The 22,369-nt window shown below is 35.2% G+C and overlaps 1 protein-coding gene across 3 annotated transcripts in view; it reads right to left on the bottom strand.

Moving 5' to 3' along the window:
* DNAH7 (dynein axonemal heavy chain 7) overlaps nt 1-22,369 on the bottom strand; it is a 209,878-nt gene that overhangs the window by 116,295 nt on the left and 71,214 nt on the right. For all 3 annotated transcript variants that reach the window (XM_072961566.1, XM_072961567.1, XM_072961568.1), the window contains exons 20-27: nt 20,809-21,002; nt 19,107-19,305; nt 16,350-16,490; nt 13,708-13,920; nt 11,875-11,984; nt 8,083-8,251; nt 5,724-5,826; nt 5,476-5,603 (exon numbers count right to left, since the gene is read on the bottom strand). In XM_072961566.1, the coding sequence (XP_072817667.1) occupies nt 5,476-5,603; nt 5,724-5,826; nt 8,083-8,251; nt 11,875-11,984; nt 13,708-13,920; nt 16,350-16,490; nt 19,107-19,305; nt 20,809-21,002 (1,257 nt within the window). The remainder of the gene's footprint in view (nt 1-5,475; nt 5,604-5,723; nt 5,827-8,082; nt 8,252-11,874; nt 11,985-13,707; nt 13,921-16,349; nt 16,491-19,106; nt 19,306-20,808; nt 21,003-22,369) is intronic.

The raw sequence follows: 22,369 nt of genomic DNA, 5'->3' as shown, positions 1-22,369 counted from the left end.
CGGGCTTCATATGAAGCTCTCTAGGTATCTAATTAATTGTATTATTTGTGCTCATCAGGTTATTGGGTAATCCCCAATAATAAGGTTATGTTAGATAAATCATTTATTTTGAAAAGTTTTAAACTTTTTGAGTCAGCAGTCACTGTGTTCACCAAGCATAATGGAGGGGAAAAAAACTGGAAGTAAGTCATGGATAACTATTGTTAGAGAAATCAATTTTCCAAGTTACTAAGATTTTTTTCTCATGGTATTGTAAATATTGTGGGACAAATAAATGTCACGTGAGGGTAAGTAAATAGACAACTGAATAGATTTTAAAAGAGTCAATAAGAAAATTTAAGTTTAGAATGTTAGCATGTGTGTGGACTTATTTCAATTGCTTATGCATGAAAACATGGCTTCTTGTACTAAAGATGGAAAACAGCAATACTCTAGAAAAATGACAATGGTATTCAGATAGTGTATAACAATTGTAGTGAATGACAGTCGTACTCAGATAATTTATAAATACCTTCTGGGAATTAGCTGAATTGCCAAAAAACACAAGGCAGTTAGAAAATGAGAACATTTTGCTTATGACTCTTAGTTGAGAACAAATAAAAGATTTGCATCAAGCAAGATCCTTCCAATGTGTTATGTTAATTACTAGCTAGAGGCCTTAGTACTGCCATTTTATCAAGTTTACCAGTAAAGAAAGGAAAGAAATGTTAAAAATTATACGGCTCGAGACAATAACTGGGAACAGATGAGCTTAAGCTAATGCTCTAACCACTACATATCAGAGGAGAAAAGAGTGCAAGAGAATTACTATACAGATGGTAACTCTTTCAAAGGGAGGGTTCTCAACAGCTATTTTTAATGGACAAAATAGAAAATGAATGAATGAGACCAGTTAGTCAGTCAGTGGCTAGGTTAGGGTGATACAGTCTTTCTACAACAGTACAAATTGCTACTAGGTTGGGATCAGCATCCAGGTCTGTGTCTTGCAGGTTTCCCTCTGACACCCCAGGTGTTTCACAAATTCCTATTCACATTCTCTCAGCACTATTAGCAATATGGTTGCGGGACACCATGAAACAGACATATTGGTGGCCAACGGAACAAAAAGTAGAGTGCAATAAAGAAATTTAAAGGGGTTATTACGGTATTCCACTTAATAGGAGTCCTTCACCAAAAATTTAACATGGATTCCTACTTATTTTAGAGAAAAGTATTCCTATCAAAAGATTTCTCCAGGCCTAAACTGTTATGGTGGTGGGCATCTAATTCAGTGGTTCTCAGAGTATGTGAAATACTGATAGGATATGGTCTGAGTTGGGAGGCGACAGAAATAATTTGTTAGCAATAGCAATAAGTTTAAGGATAATCAGTGCTTTTTTTAAAAAGAAAATTTGGATTCTGGCTTAACCAGGGCTTGAATAAATTTCAGTGAATGTAATCAATGTGAGTATTACCCTCCACGTTTACGTCAGCAGAAATAAATGATTGAGAAGAGTTATTCTATTGCTTCTGCTCTGTATGCTGGAAGAAGACGGTGGTACATACTTCTGGAGAATGCTTCTGAAGGTCTGCATATTGGAACAATAACAACAACAAAACCTCAAGCAATAACTTCTTACCACGTCTTTCTTTAGAGAATAGAAATAGATTTCATAAGTGTTGTGACCTGTTAAGGAATGAGCTAGGTTTTAGTTGAGTGAAATGGAGAATTCAGGATCTACTTCACTTTTCTCCTCTATACTAATAGGGTGTTTCATGCTACATACTCTGCAGAAAGCTGTGTGCCATGTCATTGACTGTTGACCTCAGAAGATCTAGAACAGCTATTTTGCCATAACTTCTTTCTTTATTGAAGTATAATTGATTTACAATATGGTGTTAATTTCTGATATACAACATAGTGATTCATTTATATATATATATGTGTGTGTGTGTGTGTGTGTATATATATATTCCTTTTCCTACTTTTTCATTATAGGCCATCACAAGGTATTGAATATAGTTCTCAGTGCTATACAGTATGACTTCGTTGTTTATTTTATATATAGTAGTCAGTATCAATAAATCCTGAGCTCCCAATTTAAACCTCCCTAATCCCTCTTTCCCCATGGTAACCATAAGTTTGTTTCTATGTCTGTCTGTTTCTGGTTTGTAAATAAGTTCATTTGTGTCCTTTTTTTTTTTTAGATTCCAAATGTAAGTGATATGGTCTTTTTCTTTCTCTTTCTGGCTTACTTCACTTAGTATAACAATCTCCAAATCCATCCATGTTGCTGCAAATGGCATTATTTAATTATTTTTTATGGCTAAGAAGTATTCCATTATATAAATACACCACAATTTCTTTATTCAGTCATCTGTTGATGGACATTTACATTGCTTCCGTGTCTTGGCTATTTAAATAGTGCTGCTGTGAACAACAGACTGCATGCATCTTCTTGAATAAGAGTTTTCTCCAGATATATGCTCAGGAGTATTTTACCATGACTTCTAACATTTAAATATTCTAAAATGATTATTGAGTTTTGATTCTTAAGAATAGTTTCAATATTAAATATAGCTTCTCTAAAGTGGAGACATGTTTAAGAAATTGCTCTAATGTGCAGGTTTTAATTAGATGTACAAGATGTCAAAATGAGACTCTTTCTGCATTACATGATACATATCAGTTACCAAAATATGCATGATCTTCCTGATAATCTACAAAGGAAATACACACAATTCTTGAATCTTCCCAATTTACTTGTAGATCATACAGCATTTGAGAGAATGAGGAAGGAGGGAGGATTTGTGAAGAGTTCCACTGAAAGGAGCTTTTCTTCTGCTGTGAGTCTCCATACACCAACCCTCCTGCTCCACTCCCAAGTTCAGTGAGAGTTGAATGGGTATCGCCTGGTTGGCGGGGAATATAGACTGGTGCCTGACCTACTCTGAGAAAGCAAAAGGGGCCTAAGGCAGCAGGATCACTGTGGCCTTCACTTCCACAGTTCAGTGGGACAAGAGATGCATGAGTGTACATGATGAGGAAAAGTGAGAGCTAAGTTGGAGCCATTTGAAGTTCTGCCCAAGATGCCTTCTGACAAAGCAAAATCTGTGTGGGACCACACACCAGAGATCCAGGCAAAGCAGAGAGAATGACAACTGGAGAAACAGAATCCATTACCCAAGTCTCAGGAGCTGCAAGTGGAGAGACCCCGCAGGAGTCCCTGGAGAACCCATGGACATGCATGAGATACAAAGATCCAGTGCAAACTTCTGCCTGCTCATGGGGCGGTACCCAGGACGTCTTCTCTGAACGGAATGCATGTTCGTGGCTCACTGCAAGCTTAAAGAATGAGTATGAATTTGTCAGGCAGGAAAGTAGTGGTTTAGCAGAACACTGGAGAAAGAGTGAAGAGCATATGCAAGGGCAAGGGAGCTTCAGGGGCTAGTGAGGCCAGCGCGACTGGCGGAGGCAGGGAGATGGCGGTACTGATGCAATTGGGTCTAATGCCAAAACTCTTGCAGATTCAGCCAAGAAATCTGAACTTTTTCCTATAGGCAAAAAGAGCCCAGCATTTTTTTAAGTCCGGAAATTATATGATTCGATTTCTTCTGACAACACTGGTAGCATTACAATGGGGAATTCTTTACAGTGAATTTCAGCAGGGAAGAGATTGGTGACAAGTGAGTTCTTGTAGTGAGACATGCAAGAGAAGACTGCAGAGAGGTGGAAGCAAGATGTGGCCACAGGACTGGACAGGAGCAGCAGGAATTGTAAGACTAGTGTGAAACAGGATTCCTGGGTTTGGTGACCAGCTGAATCACTGGGTGAAGAAGAGGGAAGCTTCAAGGATGACTATGAAGATTGGTAACAACAGTTTCTGGGCAGAAGCAGGCTTTTAAAAATCTATATCTATGTCTATGTCTATGTCTATGTCTATATCTATATCTATATCTTTATCTATATCTGTATCTACCTTTCTTTCCTTTCAGACTAAGACTTTTTTTCAGAATTGTCAGGTATTTCCATATATCCTTAAAAACAGATGTTCTGTAGCAGCTCTAACCAAGAAGATTGCACAATAGGAACAACAACAACAGAAGCTATCAGAATTTGAGAGCAGCTTTTGGCTTAAAATAGAAGGAAAATGCTCCAAGAACCATAAAGTGAATATGCTGACACTGTTTCAACATGCACAGCTGAAAAAAAAACATGGAAACATCCACACAGGGCATTAACAGACTCACAACTACTCATAGATTTTTGCCTTTCCAAATATTTATGTATTCACATTAATCCTGCTGAGTAAAAAAAACACAAATGGTAAAAGAACTGCTGCAAAAAGAGCTTTCCAAATGTAAATCCCAATAAAAAAGTTGCAAAGTGCTTCTTAGATGAAGATGGATTTACCAGCTTCTATTCTTTAATCACACCTTCCTCCACTAAGGCAAAGTACTAAAACATCTCATCTGACAGACAAAAGCGCATAAAAGGGGAAGACTACAAAAAATACTTGGCAACAGTCAAGTATTTTGGTGGAAAAGAAAAGTTCTTCAACTAGTCTGAGAAGCTGCTGTTCCAAACACATGAATAATGGAAGGAATGTGCAATTTAAGGTCAGAAGACTTGGTTATGGATCCGGATTTACCACTGTGTTATTTTCCAAACATTTTTCTTTGCGCTCTAGCATGAATATGTAATTCACCAGAAGAGGATATAAAATGTCTACCAAAGATATGGGGAAAATGTCTTATTTCACTAACGAAGTTTTTTTTTAAGTGCAGATTCTAGTCTATTCAATTAGCAAAGTGTTTTGTTCTTTTTACAAAAAAAATAGTGCTGAGTATTAAAGAGCATTGAGATTTGATATGGAATATAAATTGCTTCAACCTCTGTTGCAAGGCAATTTTGCAACACAGTTCTTGGTCCTCTGACTCTACCTAAGGAAATACCTTAAAACAGAGAAAATCCTTTAGTAAAAACTGCCCATTGCAATATTATTTATAATGAAGGAAAACTAAATGCAACTGAAATGTCAAACAGTAAGCACAGTTCAATAAATTTATTTACAGTTTGAATTATGTTTTAAAAGATAGGAAAATGCTCATATATAATAGTAACTTGAAAAACACCCACTTATCACAATTGTTGATTTCAGCATTTAAAACTGGCAATCTAAAAGGTATTTAAAATTGGAGGATACAATATAGTAAGAAGTGGAATGGGTACCTTTTTCAGAATTCCCTGTTTTTTAATTTTTTATAATTATAAAAATTGATAATGTTAAAAATGTATGTTTTGGAATTTACGTATTTATTTTCTAAAGGTACTCAAAGCTTTAAAAGTTATTTTCTAAAACAGTTCTCTAAAATATAATGTCAAAAAGCAAATATTTTGCATACAATTCAAGGAGAACATTTCTTTCTTTTTCTTTTAAGCTTGTAAATTACAGAAAGGACACAACACAGATGATAGAGTTACTTTTTCTGTACCTTCAGATTATCTGGCAGTTCTGATCTCCCAGCATATCCAGGGTTCATTGTTATAAAGACAGCACATGTGGGGTCAAGTTTTAGTTCAGTTCCTTCAAACACTAGCAGATCAGCACCTGCATTAATACCTGTGGGTAATCAAGAATGAAATGACTTAGTAATTCCACATATAAATATGACTTGTGCCATTCATTACCTCCTGTATTTCTATTGTTTTCACAAAACACAAAGAGAAACTAGTCCATTACCTCTTTGGATAGTAAGAATTTGTTGAGCAACCACCGACAGTACTTCCAAATCAATTCTGTTAAACTCATCAAAGCAAGCCCAGGCTCCACAAGATAACAGTCCCTGGGAGAAAAGAATAATGAAATTCTTCAATTTTATCTGATTGAATATTGCATTGAAACGCTGCATTTTCACCTGATCTTTTTGTGGATTTAATATCCTATCAAGGAAATTGCTTATTCACCTTTATCTGAAAGACAGCTTATTCTTTTATTATCAATTCATTATCCTGCACGAATAGAGCCTGATCAATTGGAAAATTTTCCAATTGGTGTTTTATATCTTTTGGTATTTAGATGTATATCTAAAAGCCTTCTTACTTTTTATTTATAAGTTGATTTTATTTCCTTTTTCCATATGGACCCCATAGAATGGACTGTAATAATCCTTTAAATAAGATGACTTCTATCACCAATGAAACTGTTCTGTGGCCTGAGCACCTCAATGACCAACTAACATAGTTTGAGGCCCTAGTTTGCAGTCCTAACTCACAGCTACCTCATAAGTATTTGCCATTTGGTCACAAGGAGAAACTGGAAAATCAAGCTTGAGTAGCTCAGTCCAAATTTAGATAAACTTTAAAAAAGTCAATGCAAAAATATTTATTGAATGTACATTCTAGAGATTGTATATGTAGGTATGTGTTTCACTGAGTACCTAATGTATGCCATGCACAAGGCACTGCACTTCGTATATACATTTTATGCAAGGAAAGTAAGGCTACATCATACAGCATGTTAAGTAATTAGTACAATGCCACACATCTAACAGTGGCTGACCTTGGATCTGGGTACAGCTCAGTCTATTGAACTGCACTGGATTAAACATGAACTCCAGGCAAATCAAAGAATAGTTCATTTTGTTATTTAGAGAAGACTCTAATACATGATATAACAAAGGGATTAGAAATCACTGAACAGAATGCTTATGAAGTCACATGTTCAAACAGTTCTACAGATTGTGAGGTTCTTAATAGTTAAGACCTGTCTTTTTCATTTTGTACCCCCATTATTTAGCATGATCCTAACACAAAGTGTCCATATGATCAATAATATTTGCCAATAAGCAAATTTAATACTATAAGTATATGAATCTGTATCAAATTAAGAATGTCACTGTATAGATTCAAAAACTGAGAAATACATACTGGACTTTTCTTGAAATGTTTAAGAATATAATGGCTATTCAAACTACACATAGAATCTTTTAGATTTGCTATTTCTTTCTTAAATAATCATTATAACAAGATTGTGTATCATTATAGAGGATGATTAAAATAGTAATTAGTCACTCAAACTTTTTTTTGATATTTTATTCATTATAATTTTGACTTTCCTTTCACTCTTACATAGTCTAATTGTTTCTGCATCACAAATCTAACAGAGTTAGAATATAAAAGTCTCTACAAAATGGCCAGACCATATTTCAGCCAGGAATAGTTTACCACATGGGATAGGACTGGTATATTCTATTTTGTTAGTTTGGGTATTTTTTTTAATTGTTAACTTTTTCTAGAGATTCTTTTGAGAAGTAAGGATTACAGAATCTTATCTTTAAAAAATGTACTTTGAAAATTATAGAGATAGAAAACAAATAAGTAAATAAGAACCCGTAATTCCAAATGTTGTATTTAACTGTACCACCTAATATTTTAAGGAATAACAGGCTGTAGCAACAAAGTGCTAAAATGACCATACAGTCATAGGTTTCATCTATGAACTTAGACAGAGACTTGCACCTTTAACTCTCCCTTTTATAATCTTATAGACTCATAAGAGTGGGAATCTGACTCAGGTAAGAAAAAAATATACACAAAATGTTATGATAACTCACAGAGAAAAAAATGTCACAATGAGATTGTATATGTCCATGAATGACTGAAAAATTGTGCTGAACACTGGAATTTGACACAACATTGTAAAGTGATTATAAATCAATAAAAATGTTAAAAAAAAGAAAAAAACAAAAGAAGGATTTCAAGTTTACAAAAAGATTAACTAGAATGTGTCTATAAAGTAAATCACTGACTCATAACTTGTTAATAGTAAGATCTACAGGTTAAAGAGGTGTTCAGATACCACAATCTTTATAGACGTAGTGGTTCTCAAACTTTTAGCTGTCCAAGGTACTGAAGGAACACCACTCATTCATTCCTACAAGTAATATTGACCATTATAGGGACTGGAGAGGGAGGCAGAGCTTCTCTTCAAATTTTACTGAAACTAAAATAGGTCTTTTACTCCCATCAAATTATGTGTCATTATTAATAGCCTTCCTCTCTGAGAAGTTATATATTATAAATGAGGTATCAACTCAAACCTTAAAGAATTTTCCTAAAGCCAGATAATCCAATCCATCAGAGCAGTTGAAAACAACACATTGTTTTGCTACAGCTTTGGCTAAATCTTTGGTAGTTTCAGTCTTTCCAGTGCCAGCTGGCCCCTCAGGTGCTCCTCCAAGGTGCAGATGAAGGGCTCCAAATAAGGTTCTGAAACATAAGAAATAATCTTTGATGAATAATGTGATTTTTTTTCATATACCTTCTGAAAAGAGTAAAAATTTAAACTGAGAGCTAGATTTTTCACTTCCTCTTCAATAATTCCTTCTTTCTCACTAACCTCTGAAAATCTTTGTGAATTACTTTGTCTGTGACTATATTTTACTTCTGAATAGCTGAATACATGACAGAATCAGAACAAATTCACTTTTGATATGCAATGTTGACTTCTAGTCAATATGGAGAATTCAGCTGGTTCTGAATTACCCAATCCCCTTACTGGAAGCATACGGAAATGCCACATAAAAGAAAATAATAACTTTTGAAATACATAGTCATTTTTGAAAGGATGAAAAGGAAATCATCAACAAAGAGGGAATGCATAGCTGGAAAGTAATTAGGTGCGAAAGCTATACAGGTGCACACTGTTTTGGGATTTACATATAAACACAAGTGCATTTACACACACATAGAAACAGAAAATAAATTCTTAGAACTGAGCAAGATGAGGAGCTGGTGTGGATTCACTAATTAAACCTAGAAGCCTTGAAAGGCTGCCTTGTCCCTAAATGGGAACTAAAATCACCCCAGCATTCTACTCAAGAGACAAAGAAGAGTCAACTATAGCAGAGACAGTTAAGCTTACCCTTCACAAATGCCCAGCAAGAAGCCTACATCATTCACAGAGGGTGGGATTAAGTTTCCATTATCGATAGGCACATGAACTCATCAGTAATGGAAATTAACATTAAAATTTTGTTCTGGATCAGAGAAAATCCCAGAGACCACCACAGAGCCAAATGTAAAACTGCTTTAATTGGACACCTCCACAGCTGAGAAAAGGTAAGACTACCTACTAAAATAAGCTCACAATTAAAACCACAGAGAGAGATCAAAGCTAAGAGTCAGACTTGCAATGACAAAGGCTGTTGAACAACGGTCTGAGAGGGTTACTACATACATGGCCCTCTGCCTTTTTTGGTATCTTGGTGGTTTGTTCAATGAGATTTTAAATAAAAAGCAACAGACATGAGAAAATTGTGAGGGAAAAAAAGAAGCCAATTTCATAAAAGAGAGAACTTGAAATCCAGCAATGAAAAATATAATAACTGAATTTTTGAAAACTCAGTGGGCAGAATAGCAGAATAAACATAAAGAAACAGAATTACACACTAGAACATAAATATGAGGAAACCACCCAGATACAGAGATTGACTATAAGAAATGTTAAGAGACATAGAATGAAGAAGAGAATGCAGAAAAGGAAAAATTTTAAAAACTACCCCTGAAAATTTGCCAGAATTAAATATATTAACTGAAAAAGTCCCAAGTAGGATAAATGAAAGCCCATCCACACCTAGGAACATTCCAATGAACCTCAACAACGAAGAGAAAATCTTTAAAACGAAAATCTTTAACTAGAGAAAATTACCTACAAAGGAATAATAATTAGAGTAACAGACCACTCAACAGCAGCAATAAATGTCAGGGGAATAATATATTTGGAGAGCTGAGGGAACGTTACTGTTCATCTATAGTTCTGCACCTGGCTAATCTATCATTTAATAATTAAGTGAAGACCAAAGGAAAAAAAATGGGCATTTTTAGACAAATACTGATAGAACTCATTACTTGCATAGCCTCCCTGAAACGATTACTAAAAGCTTACTAAGGAGAAAAATTAAGCCAGAAGTAAGACAAAGGAAGAAGCAATGTTAAGGACAAAGATAAAATTTTTGGTAAACCTACATAAATATTAGTTATAAAAAATATGTAATGGTATGCAAACAGATCATTCTTTCTTAAAATTTTGACTAAAACCCCGAAGTGAGAGCAATGTGTGCCAGATCATCCTATCCTATAGAGAGTAAAATTGGTCACCTAGCATCAGGGCAGGGAGATCGTAAATGAGAGGCCAGGAATGAGGATTTCTTTGCAAAGAGCTGTTGGTGTGTTGTGTATTTCCCCTCCATCTGAACAAAGGAAGAGAGAGCAGCACTTGTCTCTTTGCCAAGCTAACTGAGGGGGCTGTCGAGGACTACTCACAGAACTTGGCACACTGGCCCTTGGAGTTTGTGAAATATGGAACTGGGAGCTAATTTACAACTTAAAATATTAAAAGTCAAGAGAATGCCTGCATCTTCTCCTATGGCAGAGTGGGAGAAAACAGGTAAGGGATGCATTCTACTGATGGCAAGACAAATGGGTATGTGGCCAGACCTAGATCCCAGTGGAAGGGAGCCAGATTTGAGTCATGCTGAATGGGACCCTGTGCAGGAAGTCCATCTAGAATCAGAGAAGACTCCAGGAAGAGGGTCTGTGTGTGGTGGATCTCAGACAGAGACTGAAGCAAAAGTCACCAGCAGTCAGCCAGAGAAGGCATTTTCCATAGGTGGGAGGAACTGGTTACTGGGGGCTCCCAAAGAACCCACATAAACATCCCCTGGGAGACCTGGCACATCTGGGCTTTTGCCATCACTGAGGACACTGAACGGCCAAGAGACAGTTGTCACACAAGATACCTATCATATATAAACCTACCTCTCCCTTTCCTTCTCCCCTCCTTCATCAACCTCCAACACTGAAGGATCCAAAAGATGAGCTATTGAGGAATAGATGCAAAGGACAGGGATAAAAATGACAAAAAATTGAACACATCTACCTTCCCAAATGTGGGACATGAGCTTGAGTCAGGCTCAAGATGGGGTTTTTAATTGGATAAAATACTCTACTTTGATTTTAGACTTAAATGGACTTCTAACATCTGGGGAAAAAAAACACTATCCATTATTATCTTAGAATAACCAGAAAGACTAGGGAATCTACTCTAGATTTCATCCAGAAATAGGTAAACATTTGACAGAGGAAGTTTAAAAGAATGATGATAAGAAAAAACAAAATTGCTTTCTGTTTGCATCCTGAAACCGGTTTTGTCAATAAACTAGTTACAACTGGAAGAAAATGAAAAAAAAAAAAAACCCAAAATTTAATTTACTATTTGACAGTGATTTGGAATATGGGAGATGGGAACTTGGAGTTAAAAATAATTAAAGGTCTTGTGTTATTCAGAAAGACAAGAGAAAACAACGTACATGTAAATACCTATGAGATATCTAATGGAGATACCCAGCAGGCATGTGTGTGATGAAATCTTACAGGAGAGACCTTGGCTGGAGGTACAGGTTCAGGGATTTTCAGGATATTGGCTGTTAAAGCCTGAAAGTGGTTGAGAACATTCAGGAAACCATGAAGCATGAAACAAAATACTACAAAGAAGCAGAATTCCAGAAAATTCCATATTTCAGGGAAAGAAACAGGATGCCTCATATACCCAAAAGTAAGAGTCAAAAACTTTCAAGAAGAAAGAAGCAATGAACAATGCAAAAATAATTATAATAATAGCAATGCCTGTTAAGAGAGCTCTACAGCTGAGAGGAAGAAGCCAGAAGAGAAAGAGAATTTGAAGATCAAGTTGAGAAAAGAATTAAGGGCCTAGGAAAAGACAACAAAGGATACATTTACAAGGTGGAAGATGATTTGGTACTTAAAAAAAATTAGTGATCTAGGGATGAGTGAAAATTATTCCCAACAGATATTGAAATGAATGAGTTTACCTGTAACATCTATCAGTAAGTGGAGTAATAACCAGCCTCGGGGAATTACCCAGATATTCATATCCATATCGTAAACCAGCATTGATCATCTTTGTTTCTAAATGATCTTCCTAGTATAAAATAAAATAAAATGAAGTTAGCTTAAATAGTAAAAATGTAAATAACATGGAATCTCAAGCTTTTTAATAAATGACAGCCATGTTGTAAACAACATCATCAGAATTCACTTTTCAGACATCATTTAATTCAGTTCAATGTGTAATTTCCTTGGATAAGTAATTAAAGTCACTGGCTTCAATTTTTCTCCATAGAACATCTTTGAAAAATATATTTGCTCCTTATCTCTCTTTTGCTTTTTTTTTAACTTGCTAACACTTTTTTAATTAAAGTATAATTTTTTATTAAAGTATAACTGACATACATTATATTAGCTATAGAATTGTAGTTGTATTTATTGCAAAATGACCACCACAATAAGTCTAGTTAATATCCATTACCATACATAGTTAACAGAATTTTTTTTGTGATGAGAACTTTTAAGATCTACTCTTAGAAACTTTCAAACTATAGTTTCAAACTGTAGTTGCTGTGCTGTATATCCCCATAAACTATTCGTCTTATAACTGAAAGTTTATAGCTTTTGACTCCCTTCGCCACTTCTCTCAGCCACCCCTTACCCCAGATCTGTTCTCTGTATATATGAGCTTGTTTTTGGATATGGTGTTTTTTGTTTTTTGATTCCACTTGTAAGTCAGATCACATGGTATTTGTCTTTCTCTGTTCAACTTATTGCGCTTAGAATAATCCTTTCAAGGTCTATCTGTGTATATTGCAAGTGGTTAAGATTTTGTTTTGGGGTTTTTTTTAAATGGTTGAGCAGTATTCCATTTTTGATCAATTGTAAATGAAATAGTTTTCTTAATTCCTTTTTCATAGTTCATTATTCTCCTATATTTTCCATCATTTCTTCAATTTGTTTTTACTATAGAGTGAGTATTTTCATTATAAGGAAGCTAGTGCTTGAAGAGAGTAAGTAGCTTGCCCAGGTCATATATCTGGTAAGGGGAGGATGTAGCATTTGAAACAATGACTCCACAGTCTGATCACATAACCACTATTAACATGGCCTCATGTAGTTTTCCAGGGTTCTAGTTCTTGTATCTCTTCTCCTCCCACCCTATACCTCCCAAAGCCTTTCATACAAATGAATATGATGAGAACTTTCGAGTCTCTTATCTCCAGTCATCAGCCCTCTCTTCCCCTGCCAACTCCGTATTGGCCCAACCTTGTTCACTGTACTGTTCCTGCTCCTCTTCCCTTCCCCATGGTGACTAACATCACCAACCACCTGGATCCCCTGATAAAAACTTTCCTTCCAACATCATGTTTCTGGTACCTTCAACTGATCAACAAGAGGAAAACTTAAAGGGCTAAATCAGACTAAAACAGTCTGATGTGAACAGTCTTTAGATGTATCAAGAATCCAAAAACATAATTTCAAACTGATTAGTTTCAACATTCTGCAGATTCAGCAAGCATAATGGCTGATTTCATGTAATTTTTTATAATTACCCATAGTTTGTCTGTCTATATATGTATACATATTTCCATGTAACTATACATTTAAGTATAGATGTAGATACAGTTTTTGTATACATGATAGTTTTTGGCTGCTGCAATCTTCAATCTGCAGAATGCTTGTTTGGGTACAGTCAGCCATCAGCAAAAAAATTCCTATATTACTGATACTATTTCCCATGTGAGCCAGCAAGCACAAATTAAACAGCCATGAGCTGAAATTGCTATGTAATAACATTCAGTGATATTACTTACTTGCCAATAGTACCTAAGCTGACTTAACCATTCAAAGTCAGAGTCATCACTAACTTTCTTTTTAACAAGTGTTGTGAGAACATCTCTAGCATGGACATCCAGCACCACAAGAGCTCCCAGAGTAACACGATTCTGCTTGGACAGTTTGCCACGAACCAAAGTGACAATATCATCAATTTGTTTGTTACATTTTTCCAAGTATTGCTCAAGAGACTGAAAGAAAATAAGATAATTACTCAATGTGATCAGAATCCTTTTGAACAAAAATATTTTGACCTAGCATGGATACAGAGTATTTTCAACATTTTTATCTTAATTTTCCTTCTGTATGACATAACTTTAAAATAATCAATTTTCCTTACTGCAAAGGTATTAGATGAACACTTTTCTCACACTAATAATATTTAATAAACATTGTGCACCAATGAGATTATTTCACTCCTTTAGGACCAGGTAAGTGGTAGCAGTAAAACTAAAAGTGAGGATTGTCAAGAATGAGACAAAGCTTACAGAATATAGTTGGAGACTTGTTTCTTTAAGAGGTACTTTTATTATTCCTAGAAATATTTTACCCTTTTTTTTAGGGAGTCATTTTTTCAGAAGTTTGGTGCTTGAACACTATCTATTTATATTATTTTCAAGATTAATTGCTATTAGTTTGCTTCGTAAGTAGTGAAAAAATAAACTTTTGTCCCACCTATGTTTAAATAAACCTAAGTGCTTAAATTCTTGGAGCCAATTAGTAAATTTAAGTATACGGAGTATACAGATCAGTAAGAATAGTTTTGATCCTAAGAACACAAGCTATGCCAGTTGGTGTATCTTAGTTTCCTCATCAATAAAATCCAAGGTCTTTGGGCGGCTTACCAGTTCTCACAATCTGAGTTCAACACAAGGCATAAGGTTAAAAGTTTAATGTTTGTACCTGACAGTATAAAATAATCCATAAGAATTTACTACTATTTACACTAGCATAAAGTATTTTGCTAGACTAGAAAAAGGGATTTAGAACTAAAATTTAGCCTGAAACTGTGATTAAGTTATTTAGGAACTATATCACACAAATCAATGAGAAAGCAGATTAGTTAGATTGAAAAAAAATCATGATATTGAATTATTTAAGCTACATTTTATTTTTTGTAAACTGTTCTGTATTGTGAATAAATGAATTTAAAAGTAACTACTATTATCTAGTTGGCCAAAATAAACTCTATCTGGAATCAAAAATTTGTATCATACCTAGATCCTTCTACATACACAACAATCACCTGACTCAAAATCAGATCAGTATTTGCAATAACGCAAGTTCTGTGACAGTGGCGACTCCTTCATTCACTTTTAGCCCCTGTAATGCCTCATACCGATTAGTTTCACAGCCAACATTTTTTGTATAAATAAGTGGAAGCACAGAAGCCAAAGTGAAGAGGTCCTCTGGGAGTGGGACAGTACAACATGGTGCTATTATAGCATCAAGCTCCTGACAACTTGAGGTTTTTGCAGAAAATCCAGTTTCTATGAGGCTGCCAAGAGTCTCCAGCTACTCAACCAAAGTCATCTGTTTCAAACGTGAACCACACATTAATTGAGGAAAAAGTTAACACACTGAATACTAAGACATAGGCTAGCCTCCCACGATAGAACCACATATTAAATTTTTTAAAGCCATCAATGCTATAGAATACTAAGACCTGTGCCTGCCCCTCCAGACACTGCTACAGCACTTGAATGGCCTGAACATCCAACAAGATACGGACAGGGACCAGGGACACAGGTGGCAGGTGAAGGGCGTACTGAAACAGAGTCATCTCAAGCAGAGGAAAAAGAAAAGAATTTTTAAGGACACATACAAAGCTTAATTTAACTCCATGAAATTTAGCTATGGAGAGCACCCTAGAATGCAACAGAAGAGAGCAATCTAGCAAGTAACATTAACAAAGGCTTGACTTACTAAGTCTTGCTGAACTACAGCTTCAGGGGACCTCTGCCTCTGAAGATGAGCCCTGCTGGAGTAGCAGTCTCTCAAGGCACAGGTCAAAGTCATAATTATTTTCTTTGAACTTCATTAGATCCCTGCTCATCCATGTATGTATACCAAATTCCATGTCAAATATGCATTAAAAACTCATGGTTTTAAACAAGGTCTGCAATTAATGGATTCCAACTAGTACTTTTAGTCAACTGAAAGTTGACCTCACTGAAATTCTACCTCAGGGTTTAGAATGTTGCATTGAATGTAGTTTCTGTTTTTAATTAATAACAGCAATCTGATTAATAATATTAAATTCATATATATTACATTAGAATATTTAAAATTAAGCATCATTCAAATATTAGTAATTAAAAAGCAACAAATCAGAAAGTAAAAATAGTCAAAATAAGTCAATTAATATTTTATCTTTATAGGGTAGTTTCACTGAAGGCATGAAAGAGAATTATGTATTTCCTAATATTTCAGAGTTTAGGAAGTTTCTTTGTCCTATTTCACTCTATTTTTAGAGGCATAAAGATGTAGATAATAACAAGATTGAGGGTCAAGAACCACTGACTTCTTGAGTGGACTGTATTTGATTTACAGTAATTGTACTTTGGCAATAACAACTATTGAAAAACTGCTGAAAAACCTGGGGGTAATGAAAGCTTACCTCTTGTCCTTTTGAAATAGCTGTTTGTACTTCTGTTGTCCAAAAGGTTTGGGATACACAGAGAACTGTCTGTCCAGGCCAATCCCTTACCCAGTTAATGCGTTCACATTGTGTATAGGCCAAAATTGCATCTTTAATTACCTAATTGAAAAAGAAAGTACTAAAGGTAAACAGTTTCACACTTTACTTGAATGAACTAAACAATGAAGAGCTTCATTCCTAATCAGATTAACTTGTACTGCTCAACTTTTTCCATTTTAGCCAATTATGAAGATTCCAAATACGTGACTAGACTATTTAAAGCTTGTTCATACGTCTGTGAGCAAAACAAATATATTACATGGCATTTTATTTTGCTGACACGTGATCTTTTTGTGTGAGGCACGTTATATAAAATATTTCTTGGACCAGATATAGCCAAAGGTGTCTTAGATACACTTGGACTGAACATGCACAAGCAGTAAGTTAAAATAACTCCACAACAAGATCCACCAAATTCATCATTATTTTCTTTGAACTTCATCAGATCCCTGCTTAGCCATGTACTGAAGCAAACCACAAAATTCCTCTGGAGTTCTTCCTGTGTTTCCAGACCTCACTCCCTTCTCAGTCCTGTAGTTTGATGCCCGAAGCTATGATGACAGGAACAGATATACAATTCATTCCTGGAGACTTGAGAGCTGTAAACGCAGGACATCTAATTTACATACTTTGCTACATATGTTTTCAGTGGATTCCTAGATCCACTTTTTCTCCCAACCATCATTTATTAAATGTATCAACCAAAAATAGTAATGTCAGTGAGGTGATAGCCACTTTAATGTCTGAATTTCAGAAAAGACTGTCAAAATACATTTTTCTGAGAAATACATAAGAATAGGTGAACCTTTCTGAATTTCTAGTCTAGTTAGGATATTACAGAGCTGAAAAGAGATGAAGGGCAGAGTTTGCTACTGATAATAAAAAAAAAATGTAAAAGGTCAGAAGAAGCCATGGAAAGGGCAGGTAAAAAGGACCAACAGAGAGGGGAGGGACATAGGAAAGAATAGAGGGTACAGCAGAGAAATATCAAGAATGGAATAAGTATGTGTTCTAGAAGGACACTGTGGAGCAAACAACAGGAAGGCATTAAAATCTAAACCACAAATTTTTCTATACAGTTGGATGAGGAAAAATATCACAGAAATTTCTATAATACTGCATAGAAAATATATTATAACTACATATGCCATATATATATAAATTTGCATATATTTTGGCGGTAGCAAGGTATATTAAACCAACCCATGATAATCTAGTAAGATAGAGGCAAAGGCACCCAGAACATGATTTTTCATTATATACAAATGACACAAAATTCACTTAACGTAGGCATGCAGATATAAATAGCACAGCACAAGTAACACTCCTGGCTCCTATTTGTGGTCATTTATGTTGTATTTACTTGCATTTTTCACCAACACAAACTTACACTTGAACATTTGGGGAAGATATTTCCTACACAATTCCTTGCTGCCCCATCTTAACGCTCTGAAATGGCCACCAAAATATTTCCCCTAAGTTCTTTGACAAATAAAGTTAACAGAATAGTTGAAATAGTACCAGATATGTCTAAAACAATGAGTTACCACTATGTACATCAATTAACAAACTGTATAGCCCAATTCAGTGCTAAGTAGTGGTCAAAGTGGAATTCATTTACATTGCTAATGGCTATGTAAATGGAATGCTATCTGTCAATACTTATCAAGTCCTGTGAATGCTCATCCTCTTTGGCCCAGTGATCCTACACATGAGAAGTTATCACAAGAAAACACGTAACTCAATCAAAGAAACCAGCTGTGTGCATAAAGACGTTCATTATCTTTTAATCCATAACAGGGAGAAGTGGGAAACTGTCCAAAAGATTTTATATCTATTGAAAAAATATAATGCAGGCAGATACTAAAATTATATTTAAGAAAGAAAAGAGCATTAAGACACATGGTGTGCATGAAACAGCTGGATTCCCATGAATTTTTTCAATGTGTGACAGAATCTGAAAAATGAATGAAAATTGTTGTTGACTGGGACCTGATGCCTTATTTCCTTCTCATTCTTGCCCTCATGCATCCTTGCTCAGCCATGACTTTTACTCTTTATAAGGAATTTGAATGCTAAGTTCACGTAATAGTAAAAAAATGAATTTAACTGCTCTGTTCAGTTGATCTCTATTTGCTTCCATGACTTGACATTCTCTACTAAAAAAAAAAATCATTGCAAATGACTGAGTTAATAATATGCTTTATGAGATGTGGAAACATGAAGTTACTGTTAATTGTAGAAAGTATTTACGATTTTCTAACATTTTGGTATATATTTTATATATACACAGGACAAAAGAATGTACCACAGAAACACACATGTTAAGAAGACTAGTGTCAAACTGAGGAGGGGTGCTTCCAAAGAAAGACTGAAGGTAGATAGACCACTTGGACCAAAGTGTTTCTAATGTTGAAAGCACTAGTTTGTGGCTTCAACAAATGAGACAGGCTCATGACAAAAACCCAAGTTTTCCGTAGTACAGATGGTATTTTGTCCCACTTTTCAAGTGAGTCACTACAAAATGAATATCATAGACCATGTCTTTGCCTTCAGCCTATCCACTACAATTGAACTGGCAATTCATGACTTGATTTGTCTAAATAACAGTGCATTTATCAATAATATGTTAATATTCTATCATCTTTACTAGAAATAGTAAAAACAGTTGGCTACCTTATGGATGGATTTAATCATAACTCTCTCTAACTCAACCAGCCACTTCTCCACTTGACCTCTGGCTTTGGCTGTTGAAATGGTGTCGACGAGTTCTACCACCTCTCCTTCACTACTCTTCATGTGAGTAATGTCTAAACTTTCTGTAAATTCCACCTTTGCAATTCCTTCAAAACATTTCTTCAAGTGAGGCTGCACCCTGTTAGGAAAAAAATGTTTAAGAGAATTAACCAATTTAAAGCAATTCCCCAAACAGCAGTGTTCTTTGTGCACCAATCTTCATTCACAATTCATAAATGGGCATCATCTGTGAGATCCTTCTTAGAAGCTGGAGATGAAGTGCCAAGGAAAACAAAGACAGTCCCTGCCTGCATGGATCATACAGTCTAGTGGGAGGTCATTATTAATTGAATAATCACAAAAAGCTCTGTAACATTACATTTATAATAAGAGCTATAGAGGAGGTGACCATGAGGCTTTGTTTCCAACACAATGTTGGCGTTATATGTAACATAAGGAGCAAACCAATCTTGACTAACAGATAATACACTAATCTGAAGAATCTTCAAATGCACAGAAGTAGACATTTCAACTGGGATCTTCAGAGACCGGTTGCAAATTATGAACTAGGTTTTAGTGCTTTAAGCAAATCAGCTAGTTTGAAGGTGCCCAACTTTAGTAAAGTCACTGTAGTATAGATGGAACTGGCCCAATTCCTCATTTTTGACACGTTACCAATGACTGATTGAATTCGTCTTTTAAATATGAAGAAAAAATCAGACGGAAATCTAAGCCTACATTTATCCTTGTGTCTGGATTACTTGTCTCCTACTTTGAAGGCAAAAGACACGAGATTAACAAATTTGCTTAACAAATATCTATATGGTCTTTTATATGCTAGACACTCTTCCGAGGAATCAGGAATCAGCTGTGAGGAAACACACCGTCAAAAACCTCAGCCATCATAGAGCTATGTTCTGCTGGAGGAAATCAAACAGTAAACACGTAAGTACTTTATAGAGTAAGCCAGGTGATAAGTATGCCGAAGGAAAATGAGGCAGAGAAGGCAGTCCAGGAAAGGTGGCTCGGGAGTGCTGGGAGGGGCTGCCATTTAAAATACAGCGGCCAGGGAAGGCCTTCTTGAGTAGCAGGTGTTTGAGCAGGTTTCCACAAAGATCCAGAGGAACTAAAAGAAGTCTTATGGATATTTGGGTAAGGAGGATCTTTGGCAAAGAGAACAGCACATTGATGGAAGAGGCTGCCTCTTTTATGGGAGAATTGCCAGGGCTGTAGCAGAGTGAGCAAGAAGAACGCTAGCGGGAGATGAACTGGGAGCAACCGCTTGGGTCATTGCAAGCCACTGTGAGGACACCCACTTCTGTTCTGCATGGGATGGAGAAGAGGGACGTGTTCTGAAAAATCTGTAAAAAAAACAAATCTGTATGTGATTAAATGAGAAATCCACTCCAAGATTCATCACACTTGGAAAAATATCATTCAATGATATTACTTATGTTTTTAAATATTTCAAGTTGATTATTGATACTATTTAGAATAAGGTAACTTAAAAAGTTATGACATAAATATAACTATATACAATTTAAGTTCTGCATTATTCTAAAATTAAATTTAAGCAGATAACCTCAGCCATGTATTATGTGTGTGTGTGTGTGTGTGTGTGTGTGTACACAATCTTACTTACCTAGTGGGATCTTTAGTCTCAGATAGTATCTCCAGAAGTTCATCATTAGACAAGAAAAAGAATCTGGGGAAGAAGAGACGTTTCTTTTCCAAATATTCATTAAGTCCTTTAAGAATGAGTTCCAAAAGTTCGTTAGATTTTTTCAGCCTCTCCAGCATTCGTTCAATAGTTACAACTGCCAGGACATGCTTATCCTGAAAATAAAAGGGAAAGCGCTCAACTCAAAAATATTAGATATTAACTTTATATTCATATTATACTTGACATTACACGGTTTTAATATAACAAAGGTTATACAAAATTCAAAGTGAATATTTATTTTTTGAAAGTATTCTTGCATATTCTAAAGCTAACCAGCCTCTTTAAGTACGTAGAAGTCATGCTGACTTGATCCTTGACGATACTGATCACAATTTCTAAGTTGGAAAATGTGAGACAGATGATGGGGTGGGAGGTGGGTGAGGAGAAGGGGAAGAAAAAACACTATCTGAACTGATAAGAATAGGAGGAAACATGGGGGGAGGGTATAGCTCAGTGGTAGAGCATGTGCTTAGCATGCATGAGGTCCTGCGTTCACTCCCCAGTACCTCTGTTAAGAAAACAAATAATAAACCTAATTAACTCCCCACAAAATAAAAAAAAAATTTAAAGAATAGGAGGAAACAATAGTATGTGATATATTTGTCTTTTATTCTTTGAAGAAAAGTACTCTAAAAGATGTCATAATTATTTTGAATATTGTCATCAATAATAAAAAACACAATCCCTGTTTTATAACTGTAGGTAAAAATAAGGGTTTGGGAGTGGGGAAGGAGATTACTATAAAACTCTTACATTACAAAGAACTATCTTTGGAACTGCATTATAACACTCTGCTTGCTGAAGGACTTAAGTTCAAGGTGTGTTCTTCCCAAACTCTCTAGAGACTAAGACTGTGCTACCTTCAAGGCATGGACTTCTGAACATTCTGTCACTTGAAAGTGTCACTGTGAGCTGTTTGCATTAAAGTGATTCAAACACAATCAAGTATTTTAAAAAGCTTTCTTTTATGCTGTGGGACTCAAAATAAGAATTACAACTAAAAGTTGATCTTAAGAACTGATGTTTTAAGAAAGTAGTTTATTGATTTCGCAAAATATCCATACAAGTAGTCACTGGGTTTATGAAAATCTTTAAAATACATATTAAAACACAATCTAGGTAGAGTTGAAATAAAATTCTTTTTACTTTTTTTCCATAACACATGATTGATGGCATTCACGTCTAGTCTTGATTTTTATAATCTCAAACTCAGTGTTCACCTTTGACACAAATGACAAAGCAAGAAAAATTCTTTATTAAATAATCTTAAAGGTGTTAGAAATAGATGTTAAAACACACTAGAGATTTTAATCACCAGACCAAGTAATAAATCTTGTGAGAGTATATTGATACATTTATTAATATAAGTAATAGGGCATTTTAGAAAATTTACATGGAATTAAATCAAAAGACTATTGTTAAAAATTAAACAGAACTTCAAGATTAATTAAACTTATTTTTGGTACTTAGCCAAAGTGAG

Source organism: Vicugna pacos, chromosome 5 (genome assembly GCF_048564905.1).
Source record: "Vicugna pacos chromosome 5, VicPac4, whole genome shotgun sequence".
Classification (NCBI taxonomy): Eukaryota; Metazoa; Chordata; class Mammalia; order Artiodactyla; family Camelidae; genus Vicugna; species Vicugna pacos.
The sequence above is the reverse complement of the archived record's forward strand: the minus strand, read 5'-3'. Positions and strand labels throughout refer to the sequence as shown.